We start from the raw sequence: 18,676 nt of genomic DNA, 5'->3' as shown, positions 1-18,676 counted from the left end.
AGGTCGCTATTGATAACAACACTGTTATCTTTGCAATCCTTGTTTGTAAATAATGATTTATTTGTTCTAATCTTTTATCACTAACTGCACTACATATATTATTTCATTCGAATAACCTTATACAAGATAGATATCTACTTGATAACACTCCAACTGAAAGAGTTAGATGTTGGATTAACACTTTCAAGCACGGCTTCATTTTTGCACTGTGACATATTTTGAGGAAAACTGGTATATCGATTGTAATCAACTTAAATATTACTATTTCAATATGATCATTTGTTTCATACGAGTAATAACTATAATTTTCATGAAATTATTTCTTCAATATATATATTTCTAAAGGATTTAGATATGTTAAATGTATACTTAAATGAAAATGTAATATTCATTCTGGTTAAAATCTTCCATGTCAAAATGCATTTCAGCACAATGCCACCCAAACGTAAGCAAACACGAACACCAAATGCGGCCGGACATTCTTCCCCAAAGCGGTCAAAAACATCTCCCAGTTTGATTTCAAAAGACGGATCTGGTCGCCGAAATACAAGCTCAGCAGCTACCAAATTACCATCTTGTACAGGTGCGTAATAAAAACAGTTTATTTACCTCTTGACAGCAAACTAAAGAGCAAAATATGTTAATGGAGAGTGAATTTTGTGACATATAGTGTTGCACAATATAAAAGCATAGATAACGGAAATATTTGGTCCATTCCCGCACTGCCCCAAATCGATAAGCTGGAAATCAATTCTTGCATTAGGGAAATCAATTCTTATATTACGGAAACTATTGTGTTTTACCTCGTTTAGGTCATGCAAACCCCAAACTTATCATATTTTCAATTTGTTAGACGAGGCAGTAAAGTAATTTAAATGACTTGATGTAACTATATAAATTTAAATGAAAATTGCTCATATCTTATTTGCAGGAAAGTCAAAGAACAAGAAAAGGTCGAACTATTTAAATTGGGAGGAGTATTTTATGGGTATAGCCCTGATAACTGCGCAAAGGAGCAAAGACCCAAATAGACAGGTAGAAAGTCCTACTTTTCATTACTTCAGTACTCCGACATGCAAGAGCAAGTGTAAGCTGAGTGAACTATGAAAGATTTTATTTGCAATTTTTGGCGTGAAATAACAATATTTAAGGTTACCTAGAAATAAATCGACGTTTTGAACAATAAAGGAAACAATTTAGTATAAGGCTTAAACTAGTTTAGCAACACAGTAGCTCAGTTGTCTCCCTGTGAGCATGCGCATATCGGAAAAGATGACTGTAAGATGTTGAAATATAAACAGATAGACCGTGTTCCACAGAGGAAAGAGAAAAGTCCGTGGCTTTCCTCTGTACTATCCATGTTGTTCTGTTTTACAATAAAGTCACCGCGCCTTAATTATAGTAAACTTCTGTAATAGAAATAATGTTCCTGATGTAGAATAACCACCAGTTCTGCTGAATGTAACCCGGTTTAGCTCTTGTGGAATAGGTTTGACCGCTGGATATGCCGACGTCCCCACCTACCAAGAAACGTCTGTGTGTTGGCAGTAACGCTAAGAAAGGAGAGCCAGGATACCAAGAAAATGTAGTTCTGAATGTTCTTAAGTTATTAGGAGGCACAGAGGTAGCACTAGATGGGAAACAAGTTTACAATGAATCTAGAAAATAATGTGTTGATCCTAGTTATCAAATAATCTTAAGAATCTAAGTCTGAATAATTGATACATTACTTCCAAATGATCACTGATTTTAACTCTTCATTGTTGTTTCTGTCATAATTTTATGTTTTCCATATATTTTCTTTTGAAGGTGGGTTCGTGCATAGTAAATGCCGAAAAGCGAATTATCGGCACTGGGTATAACGGTATGCCAAATGGATGCAGCGATGACGTTTTGCCATGGGGAAAGAATTCTCCAGAAAAATTAAAAAATAAGGATTATTATGGTAATCAAAATACTGGCAATAAACTGCTGTAAAATTTTGGAATCACGTATATTTCGTATATTTGCTTGTTTGAAATGAGGTTACGTAAACGATGTATTTGATGTTTTGAATATAAAGTAAGAACACTATCGAACGTCAGTAGGTTTGTATTTCAACGTCAGGCCATGGACCTACTATTGAATTTCAGTCTGTTATTTGGAATGATAGGTGGACTTAGGATTAAAGGGACTAACCATGTGAGTTACGATAAAATATCATTATTGTACCCACCGACCCCATCAGTGGAGGGGGCATAGAGATTTGGTCTTGTCCGTGCATCCGTCCGTCCGAAAAAGTTTTGACGAGCCTAGCTCAAAAAGTATTTGTTATAAATTGATATAACCTTGCGTGAGTCTTAAACATGATATGAACTTGCGCCCCTCCTATTTTTTGCTTGGCTCCGCCCCCTAATTACAGAGTTATGACCCCTGAAATAGTAAAAAATGCACATTTTCACCTTGTGACGCGCCTAGCTCAAAAAGTATTTCATATAAATTCATGAAACCTTGCATGAATCTTTATCATGATATGAACTTAGGCACGTTTTATTTTTCGTCTGCTTCCGCCCCCTATTTCCAGAGTTATGATCCCTGAAGTAGTCAAAAATCCACATTTTTACATTGTGACGAGCCTAGCTCAAAAAGTATTTCATATAAACTGATGAAAACTTGCATGAGTCTTTATCATGATATAAAACTTGCGCACCTCCTTTTTTCTGGCTCAACCCCCTGTTATGGCCCCTTAAATAGTCGAAAATGAACATTTTCATCTAATGACGTGACTAGCTCAAAAAGTATTTGATGTAAATTCATGAAACCTTGCATGAATCTTTTTCATGATGTGACCTTGCACACTTGGCATTTTTCTTGAGATTTTAGCGCTAATTACAGAGTTACGGCCCTTGAAATAGCCAAAACTAGTTGGGGTTTTGTTTGTGATGCTCATAGCTCAAAAAGTATATAGCCTAGAATAATAAATCCTTAAGGCGGGCTGGCGGCGTCCACAAACTTTGTCCAGAGCATTTTTTCTTCATGCATGGAGGGATTTTGATGTAACTTGGCACAAAAGTTCACCGTCCTGAGACAGAGTGTCATGCGCAAGAATCAGGTCCCAAGGTCTAAGGTCAAGGTCACACTTAGAGGTCAAATGTCAAATTCAAGAATGACATTGTCAAGAGCATTTCTTCTTTATGCATGGAGGAATTTTGATTTAACTTGGCATAATTGTTCACCATCATGAGAAAGAGTGCCATGCGCAAGAATCAGGTCCCTAGGTCTAAGGTCAAGGTCACACTTAGAGGTCAAAGGTCAAATTCAAGAATGATTTTGTCCAGAGCATTTCTTCTTCATGCATTGGGAGATTTTGATTTAACTTGGCACAATGGTTCACCATCATCAGGCGGAGTGGCATGCACAAGAAGCAGGTCCCTAGGTCTAAGGTCGAGGTTACACTTGCAGGTAAAAGTTTGAAACTTTGTCCGGAGCATTTCTTTTTCATGCATGGAGGGATTTTGATGTAACTTGGCACAAATGTTCACCACTATAAGAGGGAGTGTCATGCACAAGAACCAGGTCCCTAGTTTTAAAATTATTTCCCTTTGATGTTACTATAAATAGCTTATATTGTAACTTTTAATTACTGGCCGTAGGGAAAAATCGAGACCACTTTTCTGTGGTACAACATGCATGTTATATCCAATTTTTAGGTGTATTTTGACCTATCTCTACCTGGTTAGGATTTTTATGTGGAATTAGAATTTTTTTTATTTTAAGATTAACTTCCCTTTGTTATTAAGGGCGTATATTATGACATTCTGGCACTCTTGTCTGAACATATTATAACTCTTATTTCAGATCAGGCGATATTTAACAAAGCAACTGAAAGTATGAGTAACACGTTAGCAACTACGAATGCAATTTATACAAACATATATTATACAATACAAGTTGCTATTCGTAATTACAAACTATATGCACCTAAATGAAAACTTTTAATTCCATATGTCCATGTTGCATCATCTAAATTACATTCGTATTTAATTTTTAATTTGACACGAAATTCTTAATTTGACATTACAATACAAATTATATTCGTGAATGTGGTATGACATTCTTAATAACATTCTTTCTCGCATTCTAAATTATATCCTTAACTACAATTTATTTTAATGTGACATGAAAATTCTTTATCAGACATTGCATTTTAATTCAGAATATAATGTTACATTAAGAATTTCATTCACAGGAAGATGTTCATGTCAAAGTAAGAATGTTATTAAGAATGTTATTTTGAATGCAAGTAATAATGTAACTAAAACTGTTATTTAAAATAATATAATAAAGTATTAATGTAACTAAGTAAGTAAATTAAAATGTAATTAATGTAACGTCACATTAAGAATGTCATGTCAGATTAAAAATGTCATTAAGAATACAATTTAGATAATGTCGTTAAGCATTATAGATGTCATAAGAAAGTTAAACTGAAGCTAGAAATGTAAATGATTATGTCGTTATGTCCTTCTAGTTGAGTGATTCTAATTTGCAACATTCAATTTTGTAACACCGATCCATGGACACGAAAGTTAAAAGTTGTCATGTATACATGTGAATGTAACTTGTAACAACAAATTACAAATATGCAATTTAGAAATTTTCATACACGGGAATAAGATATTGGGATTTGCGTATATGCAAACTCGATTATTTTAAGTTCCAACATTTAATTTACCCACGTGGAACTTGTCACCTACGTATGGTGGCATATTTCTGCCACGAGATAGCTAGGTACTGTAAACTTTCCAGGAAATGTGTTGGGGGTGGGGGGGGGGGGGGGTTCTGAAAAAATATTGCAATAAATAATAGTTTGTGAAAATATTTTAGCGCAAAATTTCACGTTAATGCTCGAAAATGCCACGAGATGCTTGGTAGCTACCACGAAAATATTCTAAACTATCCAGGAAAGTTGTGCAATTTTCTGAAAATGTTATCGCAATAATTTTTTTTTTCAGATATTATAATTATTATTATTATTATACCAGATTTATATAGCGCCCTTTTCATGATAAACACGTTCAAAGGCGCTTTATATATAGCAACTGCAGCCACACAGGGCGCGAGATAAAGCCCCCAGAACAGACAGAGAGAACTTTTCAGCTACAGACGTGTCCGGCTCACTTAGCCTAGCTCTTTTCGAATAGACAGTCTGGTTCTTTAACGGGCCCGGTTTATAGCACCGATACACGCGAAGCAATCTTTCCTGGGAAGAACCAGTACAGGCCTCTAGTTAGGTGGGAGACACTCTAGAGCATCTCAGAAATTTCCAGTGCCAGGACCGGGATTCGAACCCCGGACCTCTGGATTGACAGACCACCGGCCCAATATAATGTTATTGTTTTCTGAAAACTTTTAAGCGCAAAATTCCGTTACTGCAACGTCACAGCTGCTAAATAGCTATAAATAGAACACGATGATATTAATAAGTCACATGGGTTCAACAGTGTTCCATCGATTCAGTAGGGTGCTATTTATAGATATCAAAATGGCAGCTCTGGGTACTAAATGCAAAAAATATCGAGATAATATAGTCAAAAATATTTCCAGAAAACTTTTCAGAAAACTTTGAAATATCAAAATTTCTTTTTCTAGCTATTAAATGGCAGTTGTGGGCACTGAAACATGCGCATGCGTCGTGCCGACTAACAGCTGTTTTCAAACCGTCTCACTTTTTTCTCCTAAAACAGTGGTTTAAATCACTTTATGGTAGTGTTTAACTTTCTAAAACAAAGAAAAACTGTTTTAGAAAGTTTTCCCATTCAAAATTATTCCCTATTTGGAATATTTTGAATTTTCCTGTTACCTCCTGTTTTGTCATTGTCCAAGCGACTTTGACCTATTTTTTTTTTTTTTTTTTTTTTTTTTTACATGATATAAGCGACATTTTGTGGCTTTTTATACAGGATATAAGAGACATTTCCGGTGTAAACAAACAACATGTTCTCAAGTATTCTTACTGTAATGTTTGTATATTTGTTATACATTCATGTGTCTACTACGCCCAAACTGGACCCAGACACGTCATCAGTTAACCATAGATCACGCCCAAATAGTTATGGGCTCACAATGACTGCTTCACTCTCTTGTTTTGTGAAACTGAGAAAACGTTTCCATGTTGCAGTCTTTTCCAGAAAAAGAGTGTCACCTATTTTTCTTTGTATTTTGCTTATAGCCACAGCAAATGACATAGAGAGCAACCCAGGCCCCACCAGAAATGACAAGGAAACCAACTCGGTTCCCAAGTTCCCATGTGGCAGTTGTGGTAACGAGGTACTCTATTCCCATTGTGCATTAGAATGTGACACCTGTCTAAATTGGTTTCACCTAGAGTGTGAAAATTTCCCTCTGTCAACATACAATGCCCATGTTGCATGTGACCGTTCGTTCTCATGGCTGTGTTCTGGATGTGACTCGTTAAATTTCTCTACCACCCTCTCAGATATTTCATCCTTTTCAGATTCTAACAGATTTACGATACATACAGATCCAGATGTTAGTCCACACCAGGTAAATAATGGTCAGCCCCCACAAAAAAGAAAAATCTAAAAAGAACTTCAGGACCAAACTTAAAGTAATGTACTTAAACTGCCAGTCAATAGTAAATAAAAAGGCAGAATTTTATGCCCTAGTGGACAAACATAAGCCTGATATTGTTATTGGAACAGAATCATGGCTGTCAAATCACCACAAAGATGGAGAAATTTTTCCAAACTCCCTGGGTTATACCCCATTCAGAACAGATAGAAATAGTAAAGGTGGTGGTGTATTTATTTTAGTAAAACGAAACATCCAAGCTACAGAGATACCATCCCTCAAAACCAAATGTGAGATACTATGGGTCAAACTTGAATTTTCTTCATGTAAACCTCTCTTTATTTGTGATTATTATAAACCAAAAGAGACGGATACAGATAGTATCGAAGAGTTTCGGAAATCCCCTGAACTAGTTTCTAAAAAGAAAGGTACTGTCTGGATTCTTGGTGATTTTAATTATCCTAAATTCTCCTGGAATTCAGACTATACAGGCTCTATAAAACAGGGTTGTAGTAATCTTACCCTTTACGATGATTTTCTTAATCTTTTAGCCGATTTTAATCTTACCCAAATGGTCACAGAAAATACTAGGAAAGAAAACATTCTTGACCTATTTCTTACCTCAAACCCCACCCTTGTAGAAAAGATTACTGTTCTCCCAGGTATCTCTGACCATGACGTTTTTGTAGCTGACTCCAACGTTAGACCCAAATTGACAAAACGACCCCCACGTACCTCGGTCTTATATAGGAAAGTAAACTTGCCTGAATTTCACATATACATGGGTTTAGAGGGTGAAAGAATAAGCAGCCTATTTTATAGTAAAAACCTGTCAGTCGAAGAGTTATGGGGTGAAATAATAAACTGCTATCAATAAAGGCATTTCCAAATTATCCCCTCTAAACCATCAGGTCCATTATTCTGTCCCTTGGATTACGCAAGAAATTAAAGGCTTATGCGTAAGCGTGACAGATCTTTATATTTGAATGAAGAAAAATAAGAATCAAGGTCATAAAATTTCTACCCAGTTTCATAAGTTAAAGGTCAAATAAAAAAGAATCAAAATAACCCATGAGAACTATATCCAACATGTACTAGGTTTGGATGACACAGACTGTGAAAAGGGTCATAACTCTACATATTCCACTAAGAAGCTATATAGTCTACTGAAGGCGTCTAAACAGGATGCACAGGGTATCCCCACTTTAAATGATAACACAACAGGAGCAACTTTAGACCAAAGTACAGATAAAGCCACTCTACTTAATAAACAGTTCCAATCGGTATTTACTAAAGTGTCTCCCTTTTCATTCCCTCAAACCTCAGAGAGTAAATACCCAAATATGACTGATATAACGATAAGTGTAAATGGTGTCAAAAAGCTCCTGTGTAATTTAAACCCCCACAAGGCTGCAGGTCCTGATAATATCAAACCACTTGTCTTAAATAAACTGCAACCTGAATTAGCGCCACTGATACAACTCCTTTTCCAAAAATCCCTTGACACTGGAACTTTACCGAAGGACTGGACGACGGCGAAGTGACTCCACTGCACAAGAAAGGACTGAAAAGTGACCCTGCCAACTACAGACCTATCTCACTAACATGCATTCTATGTAAATCATTGGAACACATCATAGCATCAAATCTCTCAATCCACTTTAACAAGAATGAAATCTTGTATGATCTGCAACATAGATTCAGAGAAAAAAGTCATGTGAAACACAATTAATACAACTAATTGATGATCTAGCACAAAATTTAAGTCGAGGTAAGCAAACAGATCTCATTTTACTTGATTTCAGTAAAGCATTTGACAAGGTCAGTCACCTAAAGTTACTTTATAAACTACAAGAGTGCGGCGTTAACAAACAGGTTATCACATGGATAAGGTCCTTCCTGATTGGCAGAACGCAGTCAGTACTCGTGGACGGAATGAAATCCGATGAAGTACCTGTCACATCAGGTGTCCCTCAAGGCTCAGTCCTTGGCCCTCTCTTATTCCTATTATACATAAATGATCTACCTCAGTCCTTACAATCACAAGTCAGGTTATTTGCAGATGACACCGCAGTTTACCTCACAATCTCTAAAGAACAAGACTGCGTCACACTACAGCAGGACCTCCAGAAACTAGAAGCTTGGGAGCACGTCTGGGAGATGGAGTTCAATCCCAGAAAATGTCAGGTCATGAACATAACAAAAAAAAACAGAAAGAAATTTACACATAAACACATTTTACACGGTCAAACCCTGGAAGTGGTCTCCAGTGCAAAGTATCTAGGGGTAGATATAGCAAATGATCTCTCCGGGAAAACACACATGTAGATAGAATCACAAACAATGCAAACAAACATCGGGTTTCCAACGCAGAAACCTCCCGGTCAAAAACCAAAATATTAAAGAAACCTCCTATAAGACTCTAGTTAGGCCACAACTAGAGTATGCCTCTACGGTTATGGTCACCAAACACACAAAGAAACATACATAAAATAGAAATGTGCAAAGAAGAGCTGCCAGGTGGGTAAAGGGTCAATATTCATATTATAAATAGTGTAACAAACATGTTAAATGATCTCAGTTGGCAGACACTCGAGGACAGACGGACAATTGCTAGACTTTTCATGTTTTACAAAATCGTTCATGGTTACTAGCTATTCCGTCCCTCCGTATCTAGTACAGCCATTGAGACGAACATGTCATTGCACGACCACTCCCTTAGGCAATCCATACAAAAATTAATTGTTTTAAGTTCTCTTTCTTTCCAACACCGTTTTCCCTATGGAATCAACTGCCACCCCTGATCGTTAATCAGCCTGATCCTGAACATTTCAGACATGCTGTTAACGCATCCCACTACTATTAAGTGACTACACCCTGTTTTTATCCTGATTTTACTATTGTTAATACAGTTTTATCTTGCACTATTTTCCTTTTGACATCTTACTGTCATTCTTTTAACTTTTATTCTGGCACAGACGCGCACCTGCTAGTTATACCCGAAAGGGGCGTCAAGCAGTATACATACATACATACATACATACTTACTTAAAACGTATTGAGATAATAATGTAAATTAGAAAACTTTCGACTATTGAGATAATCTTTTCAGAAAACTTCGCTTTATCACGATAATTCTTTTAATTATCGGGGTAGCTACCCAGCTATCTCGTGGCAGAAATATGCCACCATACCTACGTGTATAGAGTTTGTAATATGTAATACTAGTCTTATATATATATAGCAATTTATGTTGTGGCGTATAATACCCTCTACAGACACCCAGGTCATATTTCTTTTATTTCAGTTTGCCATTCCGAAATGAATGCAATCGTAAACAAAATGTCTTCAGATGTCCGTGGCTCTACTATCTATGTGACATATTTTCCGTGTAATGAGTGTGCCAAACTCTTGATACAGGCAGGAATAAAGCAAGTGGTATACTATGAAGACAACTATAAAGAAGTGTCAGAAGCTTCAAGAAAAATGTTAAAAATGGCGCGCGTCAAAACCAAGTATATATATATTATTACTTTGGCCTAGGATCGTTTTCAAAGTGGGGTTCAGGTCAAACCTAGCAACCCTATCAATTTTATGCTCCATCCTCCTTGGGGCGGCATATCGTAATTGCAGTCTCCGTCTGTCCGAGCAAACGAGATAACATTTGTTGGGTACTGAGGACAATAGGCAACGGTAAATTCTAAATATCGTTTCTGGTCTGTAACTTTGTCATCCATCAAGAAATTTTAATATAGATGAGGTGACGTGTGATGTGCAAGACCTGGACTCCTAGTTCAAAGGTCAAGGTCAAACTTGGAGGGTAAAAGGTCATCAGCGCTGTTTTTTCCTGTCCAGTCTGTAACTCAACCATCCATCAAGGGATTGCACAAATGTGCCCAATACTGAGACAATGTGTCTTGCGCAGTACATAGAACCCTGGCTCAAACGTTACGGTCACACTTGGAAGTTTAAGTTCAGTGGTGTTTTTCCTGTCCTGTTCCTGCCCAAAGGTCAAGGTCACACTGGGCTGCTAAGATCAATAGTTTTTTTCTTTTCTGTAACTCTATCATCGTTGAAGCGATTTTAAAATGACTTGGCAAATATGGTCCCATAATAACACGTTGTGCAATGCGCTACATCCAGACCCATAGCTCAAAGGTTAAGGCCACATTTTGAGGTCAGACCTCAGAAGTGTTTTTTTCTGTTTGGTCGATAACTCTGTCATCCTTGAAGGGCTTTTAATGTTACTTAGCACAAATGTATCCCATAATGAGACAACGTGTCGTGTGCAACACTCAGAACTCTAGCCTAAAGGTTAAGGTCATACTGTGAGGTCAAATGTCAGTAGCGTTTCTTCCTGTACGGTCTACAACTCCGTCAACGTTGAAACGATTTTAGTATTACTTGGAACATATGTATCCATAATGAGACGATGTGTCATGCCCAACACCCAGACCCCTAACTCAAAGGTCAAGGTCACACTTGAAGGTCAAACGTCAGTAGTGTTTTATTTTCCTGTCCTGTCCATAACTCTGTCATCCTTGAAGGGATTTTAATAATACTTGGCACAAATGTTCCCCCTAATAAGACAATATGTCATGCACAAAACCCAGGTTCCTAACTCAAAGGTCAATGTCACAGTGAGAGGTCAAAGGTTTTTTCCTCTATCCGGTCCATAACATATAGGTTATGAAAGACTTGATAAAGCATTTGCCCAGAATAAACATATCAGATACCACTTTCATTCAAATGAAGCCATAAGGTTGGAGGGCAAGTATTGTTTCAAAAGTAGTCTCTTGGTCCAAGAAAATCACACCTTCTTCCCATCGCATTAGACAACTGTAGTCAAAAAACTCTTCAACTCAAGATTTATCTACATTTAAAGTAGGCAGTTAACCTCTGTGAAAATGAATGTTTTTTGTGAGGTTGTTGATGGTGGTATGGGAGCATATGTTGCTATCCGTTCTTGATGTTGGGGTGTTGATTCTGCCCCATCTTCTCTAACGCCTATGCTATGTCTATATATGGCTTCAAAACAGCTTACTTTGAGATACAAATAGACAGTGATGATTGTATGTTAGTATATGGTGACATTATTAATTATGATGAGTATGTCATTTTCTGGCACGAACTGGTATCCTTATGTTTCCTATTATGCTCGATAAATATTTATAAAGAATGGTTGCATACAAAAGTTGAAGGTACTTGGATAAGCAATACAAAATTCAATTTACTAGTAAATGAATGTGTAACCACCTCGATAGACAGGTGGTAGAGCGTACACTTTGACTGCGGGAGGTCGTGGGTTCGAGCTCCGGCCGTGTCTTTCCAAAGACGTGAAAAATGGTACCAGTAGCTCCCTTGGTATTGAGCATTAACCTTAAAAAAAATAGTATAAACATATGGTGGCATATTTCTTCCACGAAATAGCTAGGTAGCTATTGTGATACTTCAAAAAATTATCGTGATAAAGCGAAGTTTCCTGAAAAGATTATCTCAATAGGCGAATGTTTCCTGGAAATATTGTTGCAATAATTTTCATTATAAAATCTCGATACTATGGTGGCATAAGTTTGCCACGTATAGCTAGGTGGTTATCGCGAAACTTAAAAAAAATGGTCATCTCAATAAAGCGAAGTTTTCTGAAAAAGTTATCTCAATAGTTGAAGGTTTCCTGGAAATGTTATTGCGCTAATTTACATTATTATCTTGATACACTTTGTGCAAGTGCTCACAGCTGTCATTTATTAGCTAGATGGCTATCTCGATACTTTCAGAAAATATCTTGATATTTTTAAATTTTCTGAAAATTTTATCTCAATAGCCTAAAGTTTCTTGGAAGTAACAAGTATATCGTTTTAAGAAAAGTGCACAACTTTGCTGGAAAGTTTAAAATAAAAACATGATAGCTACCCAGCATTTCCTGGCATTTCAAACCATTAACCCGGAATTTTGCGCTAAAACTTTTTCAGGGAAAATTCTATTTATTGTTGAAATGTTTTCAGAAAAATGCGAATATTTCCTGGAAAGTTAATTTCGTATTAGCTCCCTAACTATCTCTTGGCAGATATGGCATTAATTTTAAAAGGGAGACAACTTTTTCAGAATATCTTAAGAATTCAGTCGTACGGGACAATACAGTAGCATATGTACTGGACAGGTAGATTGTTGGTAAAGATGTTGTTTGTTTGTGTTAACTCCTAACCCTAACCCTGCTAAATTTCTATAATAAACTTGTCTATGTTTCAATTTGGACAGTATCATTAACTGTTAAAGGGGATGCATACAAAAAAATACTAACTGAATGGCGAACAGTGCAGATCTTGATCAGACTGCACGGATGTGAGAATCAATCGTGTCCAGCATGATAAGAGTTAAATCGAATGTGTCTAAGGAAGACGAGACAACGTATACCTGAAATTATTTCATTTATATAAAGACAGTGTTGTTTCTATGCATAAATAGATCATAACGAATTTACCACAGCTACTAGCTACTATCATTAATTTACTGTCTGCTATCTATTTCAGGAAATATAAACCCACGGGTCGAACTCTGAAGATCGGAGGTATTGTTGGAAAATTTAAATTATAAAACGTCACAAAACAGAACCCATTTCTTCTAAGAACGTTGTGCATCTAATAGAAGCGATAATTTATTTCCGCCTTCTCAGGTGCAAATCTGGAAATATCCTGGCACGTTTTTGCAGATAGAAGAAATGTATATTTACTTACTTATATGTACAGACTGGTTCCTTTTAAGAGATACATTTAAGAATGACTTTCATTTACTTATTGATAAAAGAACATTTGTTTTGAATTAATATGGTATATCAAGTACATTTATGCATACGCGACGATGAATTTATCAGTAATTCAACTAAGAAAGAACGCATTATTTCTTAATTTTCCCCAAAAGGTTTGTAAGATTGTTCTGACATTTGGTTAACAGTAAGAGTGAAACAAGGCTTTATTAAAAGTTTACTATTATTCTCATGTTTACAACATAACATTTCTAAATTGTCAAAGTTAATGTTATGAAATACTATGAAAATGATTACTTACAATAAAATGAAAATGTATACACTTTTGTGGGTTTAGTACAAATAAGCATTCTTCTTCTTCTCTTCATGGATTTAAGAGAATGTTGAAATTAACATATCTTGTCAAATAAATGACTGACCGAATGTATGAATGGTATTTTGAATAAATGCCCATTTTTATTTAAAAACCAGTATGTTTTGTGTTTCCTTCTTCCCATCAGAGTTTGAACTAACCTGTGTTTTTCCACCCCGACCTTGGACAATACACAAAAACTGAGGGTCATGTTATAACGTTGTATTGAAAACCTCAAGACCATAGCTCTGTTCTGACGAAAAGATTGAATAAAACAGCATACGAGAACTAAAGGCCATAATTTTACAGCTAAAGCAATCTGAATGCAACTTGCACGGCCGCTTTTATCTGTAGCAGTTTTACAGAGTTTTATAAAATACTCCCAATCGTGTGATAAATATTGCTTTGGAAAGACGAAAAGTTAATATATAGTCCTCTTGATAGGATGAAGGGAAAATTGACCACATTCATATGCTACTCTAAAAGCTTTAGTAATAAATAATATCCATTGTATTCTGTTGCGTTCTACTCGCTGTACCTATTTACTATCCACCTTAGTTATTTAAGAAAGAGTTGTGGTTCTTCGGCTTTTCAGTTTACGTATATTTCATTTTCTTCAATTTATATCGATTTCCATCTAAGTTTATTAAAGTTGTCTGCAGACAACACAGCTCGTCATCAAGACGAAAAGTTTTACAAGGTATATCATGTCTACTCGTATTCTGCAAAGTGTTTAATTTTAACGGGGGAGAGGGGTGGGCAAGACAGAAACAGTACTGAGAAATATAATGAGTGTGTGCGCGCGCGTGCGTGCGCATGCGTGACGCGCTGAAGGTAATGTAGCTGGGGTATGGGTGAATGGATACTACGATTGAAATAACAATGTATTAAGAAACAGAAGCAACACATGGTAAATAAACTAGCAGTATGTGTGTGGTTGGGGGAGGCGTGGGGGTGGGGGGGGGGGGGGGGGGGGCTAGCCATTTGACACGGATGCCCCCACATACTGTGCCATCCTCTGAATAGCAAAGTGTTTTATACAGACCATCTTAACATGCAGGATGTTCCACTAAAAGTTTGAAGTAAAGGTTTTGCATCTGAGCAACTTTGAATTCATTCCTTCAAAACGTGTATGAGGAGTTGAACACACATAATTTCTTCACTACGGCCTATTTTGTGAAATTAAGAGAGGGCCATAATTCTAGAAAAAATAGTGTTTGAGGAGATGGACACAAGACTTTTCTCTATATTTTATATAGCAAAACTATCAAAGGGCCATAACTGCAGAAAAATAGTCACAGAAAAAAGTCTTCCTTTATGGTCATCTGCACATCAAGCTTGTTTATCTGTGAAAGTTTGAAACAAATCAGGCTACAAAATTTCGGGACGTGCGTGTGGACAGCAGTAATGCTACATGCCCCCCTCACCCCCACCATAAATGTTGGAGCATAAAAATATTTGCTTTATGGGTGAGTGGGGTTGAGGGAGATGATGGATATCGTACCTGCCACGTGAGCTTGTCTTATGGCCCTAAAACATATTTCAAGTTATACCAATATCTGTATTTATTCCAAGAAAACAATTCTGAACTAGAAGGTGCTTTTGTAGAAAAGCGCATGTCTCCCCCAATGCATAGTATTATTAGGCAAGAAGTCAAAGGGGACATGAGCAAAAGCCGGAGACACTGATGGTTGGCTGCAATAGGGATCATCTACTTGGCATGTCCAATCATCCCACTAAGCTTCAACAGTCTGGGCTTAGTGGTTCTCAAGTTGTGAATTAGAAACGGTTCAGGCCCCTGTGACCTTGACCTTTGCTCAAGTGACATCGAAAACTATACAGGTCATCTACTCCAAAAGTCCTATCATCCTATGAAGTTTGAAGATTCTGATTTTTTTTCAAGAGACCCAAAGATCAATAGGAGTCATCCACTCTACACGTCCAATCATCCTACAAAGTTTCAATATTCTGGGTCAAGTAGTTCTCAAGTTATTAATCAGAAACGGTTTTCCATGTTCAGGCCTCGGTTACCTTGACCTTTTGATCTAGTAAACCCAAAAATGATAAGGGTAATCTACTTTGTAAGCCCTATAACCCTATGAAGTTTGAAGGTTTTAGACCAAATGGTTCTCCAGTTATTGATAAAAAATGAAGTGTGACGGAGGGATGGCCCCTGTGACATTGACCTTTGATGGAATGGCCCCAAAATCAATAGGAGTAATCTACTCTAAAACCCTTTGAAGTCTGAATTTTTTCTAGGTCAAATGGTTTTCAAGTTACTGAACGGCAATGTATATCCATGTTCTGGCCTATGCGGCCTTGACCTTTAACAGTGACCCCAAAATCAATAGGGGTCATCTACTCTGCATGTCCAATCATCCTATGAAGTTTCAAAATTATTGGTCAAGTGGTTCTCAAGTTATTGTTCAGAAATTGTTTTCCACGTTCAGGCCCCTGTTACCTTTGATGGTTTGTTTGTTTGTTTTGGGTTTAACGCCGTTTTTCAACAGTATTTCAGTCATGTAACGGCGGGCAGTTAACCTAGCCAGTGTTCCTGGATTCTGTACCAGTACAAACCTGTTCTCCGCAAGTAACTGCCAACTTCCCCACATGAATCAGAGGTGGAGGACTAATGATTTCAGACACAATGTCGTTTATCAAATAGTCATGGAGAACATACGCCCCGCCCGAGGATCGAACTCGCGACACCGCGATCAGTAGACCAACGCTCTCCCTACTGAGCTAAGCGGGCGGGCTTACCTTTGATGGAGTGACCCCGAAAACAATATGGGTCATCTACTCTGTAAGTCCTATAACCCTATGAAGTTTGAAGGTCCTAGGTCAAATGGCTCTCGAGTTACTGATTGGAAATGTATTTCCATATTCTGGCCCCTGTGACCTCGACCTTTAATAGAGTGACCCCAAAATCTATAGGGATCATCTACTCTGCATGTCCAATTTCTATGAATTTCCTATTTCAATAATCTAGGTCAAATGTTTCTCATGTTATCGATCAGAAATTGTTTTCCATGTTCAGGCCCCTGTGACCTTGACCTTTGACAGAGTGACTATGGAAACAATAGATGTCATCTACACCATAGGTTCTGCCAATCTATGAAGTTTGAAAGTTCTAGGTCAAATGGTTCTCCAGTTATTGATCGGAAATGAAGTGTGACGGACGGACGGACAGGGAAAAACAATATCTCTCGGCATAAAGTGAACAAGAGTGCCAGAATGTCACAAAATACGCCCATCATAGCAAATTTCTTTACACTAGCACCTGTATTTACAAATGGAATTTTAATTCTGTTTTTGTGTAGTGATTATTGTAATTCTTTTGTTTTTCTAAATCCACAATAAAAGTACCTTACCAGGTAGAGATACCTTAAAGTACACCTAAAACTTGAAAGTAACATCTATGTTGTACCACAGGAAAGTGGGCTTGGTATTCCCCTACGGTCAATTATAAAAAAGTTACAATATAAGTTATTTATAGTAACAACTAAAGGAAGTTAATTTTACACAAAAAAAAACAAAAACAAAAAAAAATCCCCCCACCCCCCAACAAAAAAATCCAAGTCCACAGAAAAATCCTTACCAGGTAGAGATAGGTCAAAATACACCTTAAAATTGGATGTAACATGCATGTTGTACTACAGAAAAGTGGTCTCGGTTTTTCCATACGACTAGTAATAAAAAAATACAATATAAGCTATTTATAGTAACAACAAAGGGAAGTAATAAGGGACCAGTGATGACACTCCGTCTCATGATGGTGTACAATTGTGCCAAGTTACATCAAAATCCCTCCATGCATGGAGAAGAAATGCTCTGGACAAGGTCATTATTGCATCTGACATTTGGCCTCTATGTGTAACCTTGACCTTAGACCTAGGGACCTGGTTCTTGTGCATGACACTCTGTCTCATGGTGGCGAACATTTGTGCCAAGTTATATCAAATCCCTCCATGCATGAAAAAGAAATGCTCCAGACAAAGTTTGCATTCTTGTATCCTTTGACCTCTAAGTGTGACCTTGACCTTTGACCTAGGGACCTAGTTATTGTGCATGACACTCTGTCTCACGGTGGTGAACATTTTGTGCAAAGTTATATCAAAATCCCTCCATACATGAAAAAGAAATGCTCCTGACAAAGTTTTAATTCTTGTATCCTTTGACCTATAAGTGTGACCTTGACCTTAGACCTAGAGACCTCGTTTTTTAATGAGGTAAGGTATTGATTGTCTATATATTTCAAATAATTCTGGTTTTAGTTTTGAAAGCAAGTCTTTTCCATAAAAAAATAAGTTTAAGTTTATTGATCATGTCGACCGCAGCTATGTTTGTTTTCATTTCGTTTCCAACGGCGGTCTGACAACATCTCTGGAATTAAGATTAAATGTTTCATTGAAAATTATGAAGAGGCTCATTGAGAGATAAGAGATCAAAATTATTTGAACTTGCATGCTGACTTTTGTTAATAATAAAGTTATGAAATAAACGTTTTCAAGTTAAAAGGAAATATTAGATTGGTACAATAGTGGGCTATATATTATAATGAATTTGTTTAAGATCGCACCCTCAAAGTATAAGAGAAGCTGCGGTTAGAGGATTATCAAAGGATTATAGGTTACACCTATAGATATTTTGAGATTAGTTTTAGTACCTAGCGTTTAGTTCTAGTAATCTTTTGCTACATAAGGAAATACTGGTTATGTAGGTTTGCAATTCGTTATGTAAGGTTTGACTTTAAGTTAGTAATCTACAACTTGCGATCTGGTATGCAGAGAATAAATTTGAGTAATACAGTGACATTCTGGTTCGCGAAAAATTATGAGACAAATCGCTATATAACTGAATTTTAAAACGGATATGAAAGATGCTCTTTGGGTTTATATATTGCAACAGTAAGTTCTTAGCTTGAAAATGCATTTGCAATTGCTTGCACAGAAAGCAAGGAAAAAAGCTTCCATTGGATTCAAAGGGTT

General features: G+C 36.8%; 2 protein-coding genes across 3 annotated transcripts in view; both read left to right on the top strand.

The window, feature by feature from the left end:
* LOC123557260 (uncharacterized) overlaps positions 1–18,676 on the top strand; it is a 291,086-nt gene that overhangs the window by 140,917 nt on the left and 131,493 nt on the right. The window lies entirely within an intron of this gene.
* On the top strand, positions 112–13,656 carry LOC123557265 (deoxycytidylate deaminase-like). 2 transcript variants are annotated; one of them, XM_053543627.1, is made up of 6 exons: positions 112–231; positions 429–583; positions 932–1,035; positions 1,810–1,945; positions 9,881–10,088; positions 13,104–13,656. In XM_053543627.1, the coding sequence occupies exons 2-6, from the start codon at positions 433–435 to the stop codon at positions 13,165–13,167; spliced, it is 663 nt and encodes a 220-aa protein (XP_053399602.1). In that variant the 5' UTR covers positions 112–231; positions 429–432; the 3' UTR covers positions 13,168–13,656. The 2 variants fall into 2 exon arrangements, with proteins under 2 accessions (XP_053399602.1, XP_053399603.1); XM_053543628.1 differs by having other exon boundaries at positions 225–242.

This window comes from Mercenaria mercenaria, chromosome 5, assembly GCF_021730395.1.
Source record: "Mercenaria mercenaria strain notata chromosome 5, MADL_Memer_1, whole genome shotgun sequence".
Classification (NCBI taxonomy): Eukaryota; Metazoa; Mollusca; class Bivalvia; order Venerida; family Veneridae; genus Mercenaria; species Mercenaria mercenaria.
The sequence above is the reverse complement of the archived record's forward strand: the minus strand, read 5'-3'. Positions and strand labels throughout refer to the sequence as shown.